Below are 16,502 nucleotides of genomic sequence, written 5' to 3'. Positions count from 1 at the left end.
TACATGCAATTTATTTTGATCCATTTTTTTATGGGTTATTTTCAGGCCAAAAATGAGAGGAATTACCACATTTTCTATGAGATGTTGGCTGGTCTGCCCTCTCAGCAGAAGCAGGCGTTTTACCTTCAGGATGCTGAAACGTATTACTACCTGAATCAGGTACAGAATGCCAGGGGTCCGGGCGGATAGAAAGTGACCCCAGACATTAAGGTTATGGCTGCTGCCTAACAAAAACTCTACTCCACGGTGTGTTTCCATGTGCGCCTCTCTCTCTAGTTACTTCTATGGTAAGAAAAAAGAACAAAAAGCAGCACATAAAAATATCTGTAGGGCGCAAAAGCTTCCCAGGTACGTACCAAACCTTATATCCAAAAAATGGAAGCAGAACACCGGTTAGATCAAATCACGTCCGATGTTTCGGTCCAGAGATGTGGACCTTTCCCAAGCTTCTATGGTAGATGTGACAATGCCCAGATGTGACAGCAACTATCCATGTCACAAGGGCGAGAGACCCCTGTTCTCCACATAGGTGGGATTCGCATCTATCAGCCATTTATGGATGCTGGGAATGCCCCTTTACACCTCAGGAAGTTTTGTCACTGACTTATACCCTGTGTAGTGGCAGGATCCTGGTACCGCATCTTTTTCCCATTCACTTCAATAGGAGCAGAGCTGCAGTACCCGAGAACGGCCACTACACGGTGTACTGATCCACAATGTTCTGCCCCTGTACAATGCTTATTTATGGACATTGCTGGACCTGCTAGTCCGCAGGGTTGTCAGGTGTCGGATTCCCTAGGGATTGGTGTTATGTCTTACCTGGTGAGGTAGATCCTGGAAGCACCTGTTCTGGATGATCAGTTCTTGAGCAGATTGAAAAGGTGGCGCCTGTTCAGCAAAACTATTAAGTTGGCATGAAATGGTGTTGATTGTGTAACAGGCTGTAGAGGAGATGCTGATCTGGTATAGAAGAGGTGGAACAGTGATGACTGATGTAGCAGAGCTGAAACAGCAACGACTGATGCAACAAAGCTGAAACAGCAATGACTGATGCAGCAGAGCTGGAACATTGATGACCGATATATCAGAGCTGGAACATTGATGACTGAAGTAGCAGAGCTGAAACAGCAATGACTGATGTGGCAGAGCTGGAACAGCAATGACTGATGCAGCAGAGCTGAAACAACAATGACTGATGCAGCAGAGCTGAAACAGCAATGAGTGATGTAGCAGAGCTGAAACAGCAACGACTGATGCAGCAGGGCTGAAACAGCAATGACTGATGCAGCAGAGCTGGAACATTGATGACCGATATATCAGAGCTGGAACATTGATGACTGAAGTAGCAGAGCTGAAACAGCAATGACTGATGTGGCAGAGCTGGAACAGCAATGACTGATGCAGCAGAGCTGAAACAACAATGACTGATGCAGCAGAGCTGAAACAACAATGACTGACGCAGCAGAGCTGGAACAGCAATAACTGATGCAGCAGAGCTGAAACAGGAATAACTGATGCAGCAGAGCTGGAACATTGATGACCGATATATCAGAGCTGGAACATTGATGACTGAAGTAGCAGAGCTGAAACAGCAATGACTGATGTGGCAGAGCTGGAACAGCAATGACTGATGCAGCAGAGCTGAAACAACAATGACTGATGCAGCAGAGCTGAAACAGCAATGAGTGATGTAGCAGAGCTGAAACAGCAACGACTGATGCAGCAGGGCTGAAACAGCAATGACTGATGCAGCAGAGCTGGAACATTGATGACCGATATATCAGAGCTGGAACATTGATGACTGAAGTAGCAGAGCTGAAACAGCAATGACTGATGTGGCAGAGCTGGAACAGCAATGACTGATGCAGCAGAGCTGAAACAACAATGACTGATGCAGCAGAGCTGAAACAACAATGACTGACGCAGCAGAGCTGGAACAGCAATAACTGATGCAGCAGAGCTGAAACAGGAATAACTGATGCAGCAGAGCTGGAACATTGATGACCGATATATCAGAGCTGGAACATTGATGACTGAAGTAGCAGAGCTGAAACAGCAATGACTGATGCAGCAGAGCTGAAACAGGAATAACTGATGCAGCAGAGCTGTAGCACTAATGACTGATACTGTATATCAGAGCTGAGCAGCAATGAGTGATGTAACAGAGCTGGAACAGCAATGACTGATGTGGAAGAGCTGGAACAGCAATGACTGATGTGGAAGAGCTGGAACAGCAATGACTAATGCAGCAGAGCTGAAACGGCAATGACTGAAGTAGAAAAGCTAGAATAGCGATGACTGACGTAGCAGGGATGAATTAATGTATGATGTAGCAGAGCTGGGACAGCAGTGACTGATGTAGGAGATCTTAAACAGCAATGACTGATGTAGCAGAGCTTGAACGGCAATGACTGATGTAGCAGAGCTAGCAAATCAATGACAGAAATAGCAGACACGGAATAGCAATGACCGATGTAGCAGAGCTGAATCAATGATGACTGAACTAGTAGAACTGAAACATCAATTACTGATGTAGCAGAGGAGGCAAAGCATTGGCTGATGTAGCAGACCCGGAACTGGAGACAGAATAGCAGCACTGCGTAAAGGAATAGTGTGTGATGTAGCAGCAGGATGCCCACTACCAGCATACTCATTACCATGGTAGGAGATGGGCCGTCCAGCAGAGAACCAGGACAGGTCAATAATGATAAGTTAGACATCTTGGTGTCTATTTTATGTTGTACTGATAATAATGTACGGATTATATTCTTCTACATGCATGGTTTTGTGTTCGTGCTCTTATCACTGCATGCAATTATGGTCTATATGGTATACGGCGACCATTATTATTTTGGGGAAAGGGTTCTCCACAGTAAGAGCAGCAGCCCCACTATGAAAGCATATAATTGCAAAACCAATGACATAATGTTTTTTTTTAAATCAAATAAATAAGGACTAGAGATAATTTGTGGGGTAAGACATTTTTTTCCACGTGAGACAAATGTTTTTTTGTTTTCATTACCCTAAATGGAGGTCATTAAAGGGGTGAACTTGATGTTACTATCTGAACAATATTATTTATACAATACTGCCCCCTACGGTCAAAAACAAGAATCCGATCATGTAGGAGAATATTCACATGCCTGTTTGCAGTTAGACATGACAATGATTGACTGTCTCCGTATTTAGGGAGGTAACTGTGAGATTCCCTCTAAAAGTGACGCCGAGGATTTCCGGAGACTCCTGAACGCCATGGAATCGCTCAGCTTCACCACAGAGGATCAGGACAGCATCTTTCGCATTCTCTCTTCTATCCTGCACTTGGGGAATGTCTATTTTGAGAAATATGAGGTAAGAACCAATAAATCAACATGTGAACGTTTGCCTTCCTGGCGCTTTATAATGCACGGGTGGAGTTTTCCTATAGACGCCATCATGCATCGTTGGCTGCGTCCACACTTGTAAGATTTGCTTCCAGATTTGCACGTGGAGTAGCTTTATTGTCATTCCATTGCGCTAATCCGATTTTCAGTGCAAAATCTGCACAACATTCATTATTCTGCGCAAATTGTTTTCCGGAATGGTGCAAAAAAATATGAATTTTTGGCCCAATATTGGTTCCAGACGGAGTCAAGGTTAGCGTGTGTCAGATTTGCAAATAAGGATCCGGAACTGACACAATTGGATGTGCCACAAATCCGGACGAGGGTTAGGTATAAAATAGATTCACACCGCAGATGTGCACAAGAGAGCGTGACTTTTTTTTTTTTTTTTACCCTCGGAGAAAAAATGATTCTTACTTATTTTTTGGAATTGCACGCTGATTCTGAAGCGGTGACTCTTTGCGGAGCAGATCCTGAAGCGGTGACCCTTTGCGGAGCAGATCGGGCTACTCTACCGCCACCAGTAGTGCTAATCCATGAGGGGCTAATCTGTAGATCCATGGGATTAAGGAGCACACAATTTATATTCCATTACTTTCTTCCAGACTGAATCCCAGGAGGTGGCTTCAGTTGTGAGTGCAAGCGAGATACGAGTGGTGTCCGAACTACTACAGATCTCCCACGAGGGTCTCCAGAAAGCCATCACATACAAAGTGACTGTAAGTATCACCCTGCAGGTAATCGGGATAAATCGCACTATAAAGAGACGGATCCAACTCACGTTCTTGATTTTTTTTTTTTTTGGCAGGAAACAATGAGAGAGAAGATCTTCACCCCCCTGACGGTGGAAAGTGCTGTTGATGCCAGGTGGGCAGAAATTTACGGCAAGACTGTCAATGAGAAACCCCGTTAGGACGGAGAGATAATCTGGACATTGGTCAGAAAATTGTATTATTTATTACAGAGATGCAATTGCCAAGATTTTATACTCCCTGCTCTTCAGCTGGCTGACAGATAGAATTAACAAGCTGGTCTACCCCAAACAGGACGCCCTGTCCATTGCCATACTGGACATTTATGGCTTTGAGGTAATGGATTTGCTCAGTATTTGTTCATCTCTGTGTTTCCGTTTTTGCACGACAGCCATCATCCTGTCTTAGGGTAATGTACACATTTTGGCACTATATACATGAGCGCATTTGGCCAAATAGAAATCCTAAAAAAAAAAGGATTGGGCATGATGGATGTCAACATGCCTGATCTGTTGTTCTCAAGGGACAAAGGAGATGTTTCGCTGTGGCTCATTCCCATCTTTTTTCTGAGAACACGTGCACGCATGTATACGGAGAGTCGTTCGGAATAAGTCATCAAACGTTCATACAACTACTATTGACGATTTATTGCCAGTCTCCCGCCCTCGAGATCCGCATTGTCCTACGCGCTGTTGAAAAATATTCTCCCATTTCCGGCCACACAACTTTTGGAACTGTTTTCTGGAGTGTTTGGCAGTGCCCAGGATATTTGCCAACTTTTCCAGGTGTCAGGATGTTTCTTCTTGATCCGAATTGACAAGTATGACGTACCCCAAATAATTCCTGATCCATAGCCATCTTGGTTGTTGCACCATAGACTTGTGAATGCCTCGTACATTCCGTTGGGAAGTTTCATACTAATGATTCTCTTCCGCAGGACCCCTAGAATCCATGTTAAGAGTCCAGGACCACTGTGGTCCTTGCTTCCCGTAGGGGTCGCATTATTGCTCCTGTCCTACAATAATCCCGTCCTTTAATTAACCCACAGGATCTGAACTTTAACAGTTTCGAACAATTGTGCATCAACTACGCAAACGAATATCTGCAGTTCTTCTTCAACAAGATTGTGTTCAAAGAGGAGCAGGTGAGAATGACAGGTGACAGGTTCGCATTCTTGTATTGTACATATGGCCTGAGCATGCCAGCTATCAGTACCTCGCAGCTCCTTCACACCGCTGGCTGTGTGTCCTACCTGTCTACTCTCCACCTGTTGTTTGCACAAAACCATTGCAGGAGAGGAGACCGACGGGGGTCACGGAAGGAGCCGCAGAGAACTGATCAGTGATTATGTGCTATTTATTATTTTTATTGCACGCTCAGGACAAATGTAAAAATCCAGAAAGTGATGGGAAACGTTTTTAAAGGGGTGCATAAAAAATACTCAATTGTTTCTGTCATTCTACGGCATTCATCCCCTTTACTCATCTACAGGAGGAATACATCCGTGAGCAGATCGACTGGAGGGAAATTTCCTTTGTGGATAACCAGTCCTGTATAGATCTTATTTCCCAGAAGCCTTATGGGATTCTTCGGATCTTGGATGACCAGAGCGGTTTCCCCCAGGTAACGAGGCATAATATCATTTTAAAGGGATTGTCTGGTTTTCAAAAAAAAACAACCAAAAAAAAAGGCAAGTGATCCATAAAAAGCCATATTTGGGATGGGATGCAATTCATTGGCTGCTTAATGGGATTTAATGGTATGAAGGGGGTTGGTCTGCGTGGCCCCTCCATCTCCGGACCCTCCCGTACTGCGCCATTACTTACCACTTAGTAATATCTATTATATAATGCACTCTCCCTTGTCTTTCAGGCCACAGATCACACCTTTCTCCAGAAGTGTCACTACCACCACGGCACAAACGAGCTGTACTGCAAGCCGAAGATGCCGCTGCCGGAATTCGGGATCAAGCATTTTGCAGGGAAGGTTACGTACCAGGTAGGTCCCACTATACCCACTCAGCATCCTGCTGCTCTACAGAGAGCATTGCAGCATAGAAATATAATTTATTGTTTTGTTTTTTAAAAAAGAGACACGGCTTAGATACACATATTAGGTATCACAGATGATAGGTTTAGAATTCATGGGACAGAAATATACATGGAAGGCTTAGATATGCCGAGACTGTGTCATACATGGTAGACCTAGATACGAGACAGTGTCAGACATGATAGGATTAGATACACCAATACGATATCACACATGATGGGCTTAGATACACTGATGCAGTATCACCCAAATACAGGCTTAGATACACCAGCTTGACTGAACTGTATCTCTGAATGTTGCTTATAATGAAGTAGCATGGTGGAGATCGTAGTCCCATATTGTTCTTTAATAGCTTTTTTTAATATATTAGAATTTTGTCCTTATGTCCTAATTTCAGGTCCACAAATTCTTGGATAAAAACTACGACCAAGTTAGACAGGACGTCCTGGACCTCTTCGTAAATAGTAAAATTAAGGTAAGAATATTGGGGTGAGGATGTTCTCATTAATGTGTTCATTATGTGACCTGTCTTCATGGAAATTACTGAGACAAAAATGGGAATATTTCCATTGATTCCGGTTTCACCTTCTTCGCTCCCTCAGGTGCTGGCCAATCTGTTTTTCAGCCACGCTCAGGTGCTGGCTCAGCAGAAAAGCATGATGGGTAAAAGCAGTACCGTCACACGGAAGATCAAGGCCCAAACCGTAGCTGCAAAGTTCCAGCAATCCCTCCTGGAACTGGTGGAGAAGATGGAGAGGTATAAAGCATTGGTGTCACCTGAGGGGATTCTCCGCCACAGTGCCGATGTTTTAGCATCTACACATACCGGGCAGGACTCGCGGACACTCATTTTCTTACTCCCATCAGAAATATATATCTTTTCTTTACAGGTGCAATCCATTTTTTGTCCGGTGCCTCAAACCTAATAGCAAAAAGGTGAGCAAAATATGAAACACTGGTATAAATGATCCAATTATTGCTTAAAACTATTTAAATGCTGCCCACTCATAGAGAAAGTCTGTGAGTCCTGCTTCCCCCACCCACTTTTAGAGAAAATCTGTGTGTTCTGGTTCCTCACCCACTTATGGAGAAAGCCTGTGAGTCCTGCTTACCCCTCACACTCATAGAGAAAGCCTGTGAGTCCAGCTTGCCCCGCCCACTCATAGAGAAAGCCTGTGAGTCCAGCTTACCCCGCCCACTCATAGAGAAAGCCTGTGAGTCCTGCTTACCGCTCACAGTCATACAGAAAGCCTGTGAGTCCAGCATACCATTCACACTCATAAAGTCTGAGTTTTTTCCTCCTTCCACTCATAAAGTCTGTGACTCCAGCATGCCCGTCCCACTCATAGAGAAAAGCCTGTGAGTCTTTCTTCCTCCTCCCACTCATAGAGAAAGCCTGTGAGTCCAGCTTTCCCCTCCCACTCATAGAGAAAACCAGTTAGTCCAGCTTTCCCCGCCCACTCATAGAAAAAGCTTGTGAGTCCAGCTTTCCCCGCCCACTCAGAGAAAACCTGTTAGTCCTGCTTTCCCTGCCCACTCATAGAAAGCCTGTGAGTCCAGCTTTCTCCGCCCACTCATAGAGAAAGCCTGTGAGTCCAGCTTTCCCCGCCCACTCATAGAGAAAGCCTGTGAGTCCAGCTTTCCCCGCCCACTCATAAAGAAAGCCTGTGAGTCCAGCTTTCTCCGCCCACTCATAGAGAAAGCCTGTGAGTCCAGCTTTCCCCGACCACTCATAGAGAAAGCCTGTGAGTCCAGCTTTCCCCGCCCACTCATAAAGAAAGCTTGTGAGTCTAGCTTTCCCCTCCCACTCATAGAGAAAGCCTGTGAGTCCAGCTTTCCCTGCCCACTCATAGAGAAAGCTTGTGAGTCCAGCTTTCCCCGCCCACTCATAGAAAAAGCCTGTGAGTCCAGCTTTCCCATCCCACTCATAGAGAAAGCCTGTGAGTCCAGCTTTCCCTGCCCACTCATAGAAAAAGCCTGTGAGTCCAGCTTTCCCTGCCCACTCATAGAGAAAGCTTGTGAGTCCAGCTTTCCCTGCCCACTCATAAAGAAAGCTTGTGAGTCTAGCTTTCCCCGCCCACTCATAGAAAAAGCCTGTGAGTCCAGCTTTCCCTGCCCACTCATAGAGAAAGCTTGTGAGTCCAGCTTTCCCCGCCCACTCATAGAAAAAGCCTGTGAGTCCAGCTTTCCCATCCCACTCATAGAGAAAGCCTGTGAGTCCAGCTTTCCCCGCCCACTCATAGAAAAAGCCTGTGAGTCCAGCTTTCCCTGCCCACTCATAGAGAAAGCTTGTGAGTCCAGCTTTCCCCGCCCACTCATAGAAAAAGCCTGTGAGTCCAGCTTTCCCATCCCACTCATAGAGAAAGCCTGTGAGTCCAGCTTTCCCTGCCCACTCATAGAAAAAGCCTGTGAGTCCAGCTTTCCCCTCCCACTCATAGAGAAAGCCTGTGAGTCCAGCTTTCCCTGCCCACTCATAGAAAAAGCCTGTGAGTCCAGCTTCCCCTGCTCACTCATAGAAAGCCTGTGAGTCCAGCTTTCCCTGCCCACTCACAGAGAAAGCCTGTGAGTCCTGCTTTCCCCTCCCACTCATAGAAAGCCTGTGAGTCCAGCTTTCCCTGCCCACTCACAGAGAAAGCCTGTGAGTCCTGCTTTCCCCTCCCACTCATAGAAAGCCTGTGAGTCCAGCTTTCCCTGCCCACTCACAGAGAAAGCCTGTGAGTCCTGCTTTCCCCACTTACACAAAGTAACTGACAACTTTCCATGCATGAGTTTGTATCCTGGAAGAGATCTGTCAATCACTCTGTGGGGGGTGAGGCAGGGCTTGAATACTACAATGTATACTATGCTGAGCCCACACCAATCACACATTGATGGTTTATCCTATTAAAACCTTGTAGCCCCCTTTAAGGTAACATGTGTACAGTGGAAATATATACCTGCAGTGTGTCATCTGTATATGGGCTCCTGCACAGATCTGTTCCCTCCTAGGAACCTTGCCTGTTTGAACCCGACATTGTGATCAGTCAGCTGAAGTACTCCGGGATTCTAGAAACCATCAGGATCCGTAAAGAAGGATTCCCTGTCCGGATCCCTTTCCATATATTTCTCAGTAGGTAAGGAGGTATTGAAGGATTTAAAGGGGTTGTCCCAACATGCAACTTTGTAAAAACCCTCAAGAATGGAGGAATTTTCTAGTTTACTGCTCATTGCATAGATTACCGGCCACCTCTGTAGTCTATCAGAGCAGGCACTTGTCTAAAGAGGGTGAATTTCAGCTTCGCTAATATATTAGAGGATTCCAGTGTCAGACAAGCGACAGTAAATATGGATGTCATCTCCAGGTATCGCTGTGTCATGGACCTCGGACGCAATATCCGTGCCGATGGCCCGATATGTGTCACTGTGCTAAGGAAACTATGTCCGTCCGTTCACCCCACCATGTACTGCATCGGAGTCAGCAAGGTGACGCTTTATGTTACGTTTCCTACCTATTGTACCTAGTGATGGTAAGAGCTGCGACTACAAACCTGCTGAAGCTGACTCTACACCCTTTAGCCCTTCATCATGTATTAGCTCCATTTCATCTATTAGCCCCTCCTCCTCTATTAGCCCCTCCTCCTCTATTAGCCCCTCCTCATGTATTAGCCCCTCCTCCTCTATTAGCCCCTCCTCCTCTATTAGCCCCTCCTTATGTATTAGCCCCTCCTCCTCTATTAGCCCCTCCTCATCTATTAGCCCCTCCTCCTCTATTAGCCCCTCCTCATCTATTAGCCCCTCCTCCTCTATTAGCCTCTCCTCCTCTATTAGCCCCTCCTCCTCTATTAGCCCTTTATCATGTTTTAGCTCCAGTTAATCTATTAGCCCCTCCTCTATTAGCCCCTCCTCATCTATTAGCCCCTCCTCCTCTATTAGCCCCTCTTCATCTATTAGCCCCAACTAATCTATTAGCCCCTCCTCCTCTATTAGCCCCTCCTCATCTATTAACCCCTCCTCATCTATTAGCCCCTCCTCCTCTATTAGACCCCCCTCATCTATTAGCCCCTCTTCATCTATTAGCCCCTCCTCATCTATTAGCCCCTCCTCATCTATTAGCCCCTCCTCATCTATTAGCCCCTCCTCATCTATTAGCCCCTCCTCATCTATTAACCCCTTCTCATCTATTAGCCTCTCCTCATCTATTAGCCCCTCCTCATCTATTAGCCCCTCCTCATCTATTAGCCCCTCCTCATATATTAGCCCCACCTCATCTATTAGCCCCTCCTCATCTATTAGCCCCTCCTCATCTATTAACCCCTTCTCATCTATTAGCCTCTCCTCATCTATTAGCCCCTCCTCATCTATTAGCCCCTCCTCCTCTATTAGCCCCTCTTCATCTATTAGCCCCAACTAATCTATTAGCCACAACTAATCTATTAGCCCCTCCTAATCTATTAGCCCCTCCTCATCTATTAACCCCTCCTCATCTATTAGCCCCTCTTCATCTATTAGCCCCTCCTCATCTATTAGCCCCTCCTCATCTATTAGCCCCTCCTCGTCTATTAGCCCCACCTCGTCTATTAGCCCCTCCTCGTCTATTAGCCCCTCCTCATCTATTAGCCCCACCTCGTCTATTAGCCCCTCCTCATCTATTAGCCTCTCCTCATCTATTAGCCCCTTCTCGTCTATTAGCCCCTCCTCATCTATTAGCCCCTCCTCATATATTAGCCCCTCCTCATCTATTAGCCCCTCCTCATGTATTAACCCATTCTCATCTATTAGCCTCTCCTCATCTATTAACCCCTTCTCATCTATTAGCCTCTCCTCATCTATTAACCTCTCCTCATCTATTAGCCCCTCCTCATCTATTAGCCCCTCCTCATCTATTAGCCTCTCCTCATCTATTAACCCCTTCTCATCTATTAGCCTCTCCTCATCTATTAACCCCTTCTCATCTATTAGCCTTTCCTCATCTATTAGCCCCACCTCATCTATTAGCCCCTCCTCATCTATTAACCCCTTCTCATCTATTAGCCTCTCCTCATCTATTAGCCCCTCCTCATCTATTAACCCCTTCTCATCTATTAGCCCTTCCTCATATATTAACCCCTTCTCATCTATTAGCCCCTCCTCATCTATTAACCCCTTCTCATCTATTAACCCCTCCTCATCTATTAGCCCCTCCTCATCTATTAGCCTCTCCTCATCTATTAGCCCCTCCTCATCTATTAGCCTCTCCTCCTCTATTAGCCCCTTCTCGTCTATTAGCCCCTCCTCATCTATTAGCCCCTCCTCATATATTAGCCCCTCCTCATCTATTAGCCCCTCCTCATCTATTAACCCATTCTCATCTATTAGCCTTTCCTCATCTATTAGCCCCTCCTCATCTATTAGCCCCTCCTCATCTATTAACCCCTTCTCATCTATTAGCCCCTCCTCATCTATTAGCCCTCCTCATCTATTAGCCCCTTCTCATCTATTAACCCCTTCTCATCTATTAGCCCCTCCTCATATATTAACCCCTCCTCATCTATTAGCCCCTCCTCCTCTATTAGCCCCTCTTCATCTATTAGCCCCAACTAATCTATTAGCCCCTCCTAATCTATTAGCCCCTCATCTATTAACCCCTCCTCATCTATTAGACCCTCCTCATCTATTAGCCCCTCCTCATCTATTAGCCCCTCCTCATCTATTAGCCCCTCCTCATATATTAGCCCCTCCTCATCTATTAGCCCCTCCTCATCTATTAGCCCCTCCTCATCTATTAGCCCCACCTCGTCTATTAGCCCCTCCTCATCTATTAGCCCCTCCTCATCTATTAGCCCCTCCTCGTCTATTAGCCCCTTCTCGTCTATTAGCCCCTCCTCATATATTAGCCCCTCCTCATCTATTAGCCCCTCCTCATCTATTAACCCATTCTCATCTATTAGCCTTTCCTCATCTATTAGCCCCCTCCTCATCTATTAGCCCCTCCTCATCTATTAGCCTTTCATCTATTAGCCTCTCCTCATCTATTAACCCCTCCTCATCTATTAACCCCTTCTCATCTATTAGCCCCTCCTCATCTATTAACCCCTTCTCATCTATTAGCCCTTCCTCATCTATTAACCCCTTCTCATCTATTAGCCCCTCCTCATCTATTAGCCCCTCCTCATCTATTAGCCCCTCCTCCTCTATTAGCCCCTCTTCATCTATTAGCCCCAACTAATCTATTAGCCCCTCCTAATCTATTAGCCCCTCATCTATTAACCCCTCCTCATCTATTAGACCCTCCTCATCTATTAGCCCCTCCTCATCTATTAGCCCCTCCTCATCTATTAGCCCCTCCTCATATATTAGCCCCTCCTCATCTATTAGCCCCTCCTCATCTATTAGCCCCTCCTCATCTATTAGCCCCACCTCGTCTATTAGCCCCTCCTCATCTATTAGCCCCTCCTCATCTATTAGCCCCTCCTCGTCTATTAGCCCCTTCTCGTCTATTAGCCCCTCCTCATATATTAGCCCCTCCTCATCTATTAGCCCCTCCTCATCTATTAACCCATTCTCGTCTATTAGCCCCTCCTCATCTATTAGCCCCCTCCTCATCTATTAGCCCCTCCTCATCTATTAGCCTTTCATCTATTAGCCTCTCCTCATCTATTAACCCCTCCTCATCTATTAACCCCTTCTCATCTATTAGCCCCTCCTCATCTATTAACCCCTTCTCATCTATTAGCCCTTCCTCATCTATTAACCCCTTCTCATCTATTAGCCCCTCCTCATCTATTAGCCCTCCTCATCTATTAGCCCCTCCTCATCTATTAACCCCTTCTCATCTATTAGCCCCTCCTCATCTATTAACCTCTCCTCATCTATTAGCCCCTTCTCATCTATTAGCCCCTCCTCATCTATTAGCCCCTCCTCATCTATTAACCCCTTCTCATCTATTAGCCCCTCCTCATCTATTAGCCCCTCTTCATCTATTAACCCCTCCTCATGTATTAGCCCCTCATCTATTAGCCCCACCTCATCTATTAGCTATGCCTAACCTATTAGCCCCTCATCATTTATTAGTCCCTCCTCATCCATTAGCCCCTCTTAACCTATTAGCCCCTCTTCATCTGTAAGGCCCTCCATATTCATAAGCTACCCTATATTTATAAGCCCCTCTATATTTATTAGCCCCTCCTTCTCTATTAGCTCCTCTTCATCTATTAGCCTCTCCTTATTTACTTGGTCAGCCTCATCTATTAGCCCCTCCCCCTCATTTATTAGCTATGCCTACCCTATTAGCCCCTCCCCATCTATTAGCCCCTCCTCATTGATTAGCCCCTCCTCATCTATTAGCCCCTCCTCATCTATTAGCACCACCTCATCTATTAGCCCCTCCTCATCTATTAGCACCACCTCATCTATTAGCCCCACCTCGTCTGTTAACCCCTCCTCATCTATTAGCCCCTCCTCATCTATTAGCCCCTCCTCATCTATTAGCCCTCCTCATCTATTAGCCCCTCCTCATTTATTAGCTATGCCTACCCTATTAGCCCCTCCCCATCTATTAGCCCCTCCTCATTGATTAGCCCCTCCTCATTGATTAGCCCCTCCTCTTTTATTAACTTTCTTAATAGCTATTTTTTATCGAAAGCACTGATCCTTTATAATCCAGATTATTTACTACAAAACAAAAAAAACTTGTATAATTGCAGGGGGAGGCCATGTAATGTGACAAAGCTGCCTAAATGTGGGCTACACAACAACTTTTTGTTTCTTTCCAGCAGGAGCCATGTTGGCCTCATTGTTGCAGGGATATTGCGTTTTTTTTCCATTGAGTTTTTAAGTCCAGGCAATGCTCCTTGTGGGATAAATAATGTGTCGATTAATTAATTCTCCTCCAGAAGGAAATCTGTGTCTCCTATTACCTATTAATAAGCCGTACAACATGACCAATGATATTAGTCAGACCAGAGTCTCCACCAGAGGGCGCCCATCTGTAGACAGCTGTATTTAGGGTTCTTGCTCCTCGTCATTAGTTTTCTTGTAGATAATTGACTCATAAAGAAGACAGAAGTAGTCATTTCCTATAATAATACTGCACGAGCGACGCTGGGAATAGTAATTGTTAAGGGAGGGAATACAAAATCCCTGTGCCTCCCCTGCACACATCATGTTACGAGGCATTTTCTGTCCTGTCTTTTATACATTTCAGCTCTTTATGAAGGAGAATCTTTACCAGCAGCTAGAGAGCAAACGAGACCAACTGATGAACAAGGCGGCCGTCACTCTTCAGCGCTACGGACGCGGCTACCTGACCCGCAAACGTTACCGGACCCTCCGGTACCGGATTATCCAACTGCAGGCCCTGGCTCGTGGCTACCTGGCAAGGTGCAAAAACTGTACTATACGTATATAGGAGATAATTATACAATGGATTTCTGCTTTCAAGGGGTTGTACCTATTTATTTAAGGGGCAACCCATGCCTCTGCTATAGAGCCCCTGGGACAAAGGGCATGACTTAGGATTAGGTTGGGTAAACGCAAAATGAACAGACCGGGTAGGACCCACAATGGGGACTAGTGAGGAAGTTGACTATTCTCTCAAATTGGGGACATGTTCCAACTCATGGAAGGGGCCCCACTGTAAAATTGCTCTAGAGCCCCATCTTCTCTATACGCGTCCCCTATGTTTCCATATACATTGGGGGTCTGTAGTACATATAAGAGGGTCAAACATGCCATTACTAGGCTGCTTCTTATTTTGTGTAATTACTGTTTATTTATTTTGCTTTGTTTTGTTTTGTTTTTTTTATATCATATTTTGCATCTATTTTGCTTTGTTTTTGTTTTTATTATTTTTTATGTATTTTTTTTTAATTTAATTGCATTTTATATTAATGCAACTTTTTTTTTTTTATTTCTCGAAGGCGTAAGTTTCACAACTGGAGAAAGAGCATGCTGAAATTTCGAGCTCTGGTCCACATGTACGTGAATCGAAGGAGATACCTGAGGGTAAGACGCCATTATCGTCAGTCACTTTAAGGGGATTTGATATGCTATACATGTTTTATTGTGGCGGTCCAACCATATTGTGGCATTGTATTATTCCCAGAACGGAAAAATAAAGTGAAAATTGAAAAAAATAAAATAAAATTGAAAAAGCAGAAAAAGTTTAAATCGCACCCTTTTTACCAATATTGTGCAAAAATTAAGAAATAATAATAAAAAAATAATATTTGGTAAAGTCAAATTTATGAAAATATAAAATTAACCCATACAGTAAGCCTCATAGACAAAATGCCAGAATTACCATTTATCTCCTGCAAAAAAGGCAATAAAAAGCAATAAAAAAACTGTGCATACCCTAAAATTCTATCAATAAAAATTAAAATGACACCTCATCCTAACTCTAAAACAGTTACCAGTCTAAAAAAAAAATGGAGAAATAAACCTACCGGTAATTTATTTAGCTATTTTACAAAGTTCTTTGTTTGTTTTTTTATCCACTAAAATATATGAAAAAAAGTCTAAAATTTTGCATTGCAAAGGGTGAAATTTGTGGGAAAAAAAAAAAAAAAAATCCAGAGTGAAATTTGCAAATTTTGCCGGAATTATTGACAAGGGCTCAAAGTCCAGCGGGAGTCGTGTAGGTCTCTGTATCATTGTCAGGGCGCAGTCTGGTCGTGTGTATAGAAGTGAGTCAGTGAGTGAAGAGCAGGCGTGGGTAAATACACCGGTAAGGTCAGGCTGATGCCAAATATAAATGTACCAAATACAACTCCGTGCCCAGAAAGATTGCGCCGACCCGACCCGTAATAACACGCACCAGCCACAGATGTTATAATATTGGCTATTAAAGGGGTATGAGTTAACTGAAAATCAGTCAGTGAGCTCATTCCCACTGTCCTATCAGATATTTTGTCTTTTTTTCCCGAGCTCCTCTCAGCCGATTTATGACCACAGGTCACATCAAAGTTGAATACGGCTGTAAATAAAGAGCTTGGAAAAGCCAAAAGGTGCATTTTTAATGAAACTCAATTGCAAAAATGATTTTTTTTTTAGCCCAAAATACGTGCACTCAAGTAAACAAAAATGTGTGACTTATAAGCAATTTTTTAAAGTTCTGCTTTATTGAAACAAATTTTAACCAAAAAATGTCCCCAGAGATGAACGACCCCTAATGGGACAACCCATGTCCTCCTGTTGTTCTTCCGATACTCGTACTCAGTTTAAAATGTTCCATTGTATTTTCTTTATCCCTATCTCATATTTGCCAACTCTACCAGAAGCTCCTGATCCAGAAAAAAAAGGAGAGTTGGCAAATCTCCCAACTGGATGCCAAATCTTCCCCCAAAAAAACCTCGGGGGA

The 16,502-nt window shown here is 44.6% G+C and overlaps 1 protein-coding gene across 1 annotated transcript in view; it reads left to right on the top strand.

Annotated features, from left to right (window-relative positions):
• Positions 1-16,502, top strand: part of MYO15A (myosin XVA) — an 86,400-nt gene that overhangs the window by 6,277 nt on the left and 63,621 nt on the right. The window contains exons 9-23 of the mRNA XM_069735648.1: positions 46-159; positions 3,190-3,351; positions 3,989-4,102; positions 4,192-4,250; positions 4,348-4,471; positions 5,184-5,279; positions 5,627-5,758; positions 6,008-6,133; positions 6,582-6,659; positions 6,787-6,941; positions 7,075-7,120; positions 9,173-9,297; positions 9,526-9,646; positions 14,346-14,521; positions 15,061-15,145. Coding sequence (XP_069591749.1) covers positions 46-159; positions 3,190-3,351; positions 3,989-4,102; positions 4,192-4,250; positions 4,348-4,471; positions 5,184-5,279; positions 5,627-5,758; positions 6,008-6,133; positions 6,582-6,659; positions 6,787-6,941; positions 7,075-7,120; positions 9,173-9,297; positions 9,526-9,646; positions 14,346-14,521; positions 15,061-15,145 — 1,713 coding nt within the window. The remainder of the gene's footprint in view (positions 1-45; positions 160-3,189; positions 3,352-3,988; positions 4,103-4,191; positions 4,251-4,347; positions 4,472-5,183; positions 5,280-5,626; positions 5,759-6,007; positions 6,134-6,581; positions 6,660-6,786; positions 6,942-7,074; positions 7,121-9,172; positions 9,298-9,525; positions 9,647-14,345; positions 14,522-15,060; positions 15,146-16,502) is intronic.

This window comes from Ranitomeya imitator, chromosome 7 (genome assembly GCF_032444005.1).
Source record: "Ranitomeya imitator isolate aRanImi1 chromosome 7, aRanImi1.pri, whole genome shotgun sequence".
Lineage (NCBI taxonomy): Eukaryota > Metazoa > Chordata > Amphibia > Anura > Dendrobatidae > Ranitomeya > Ranitomeya imitator.
This window is presented reverse-complemented; position numbering and strand designations above follow the sequence as displayed.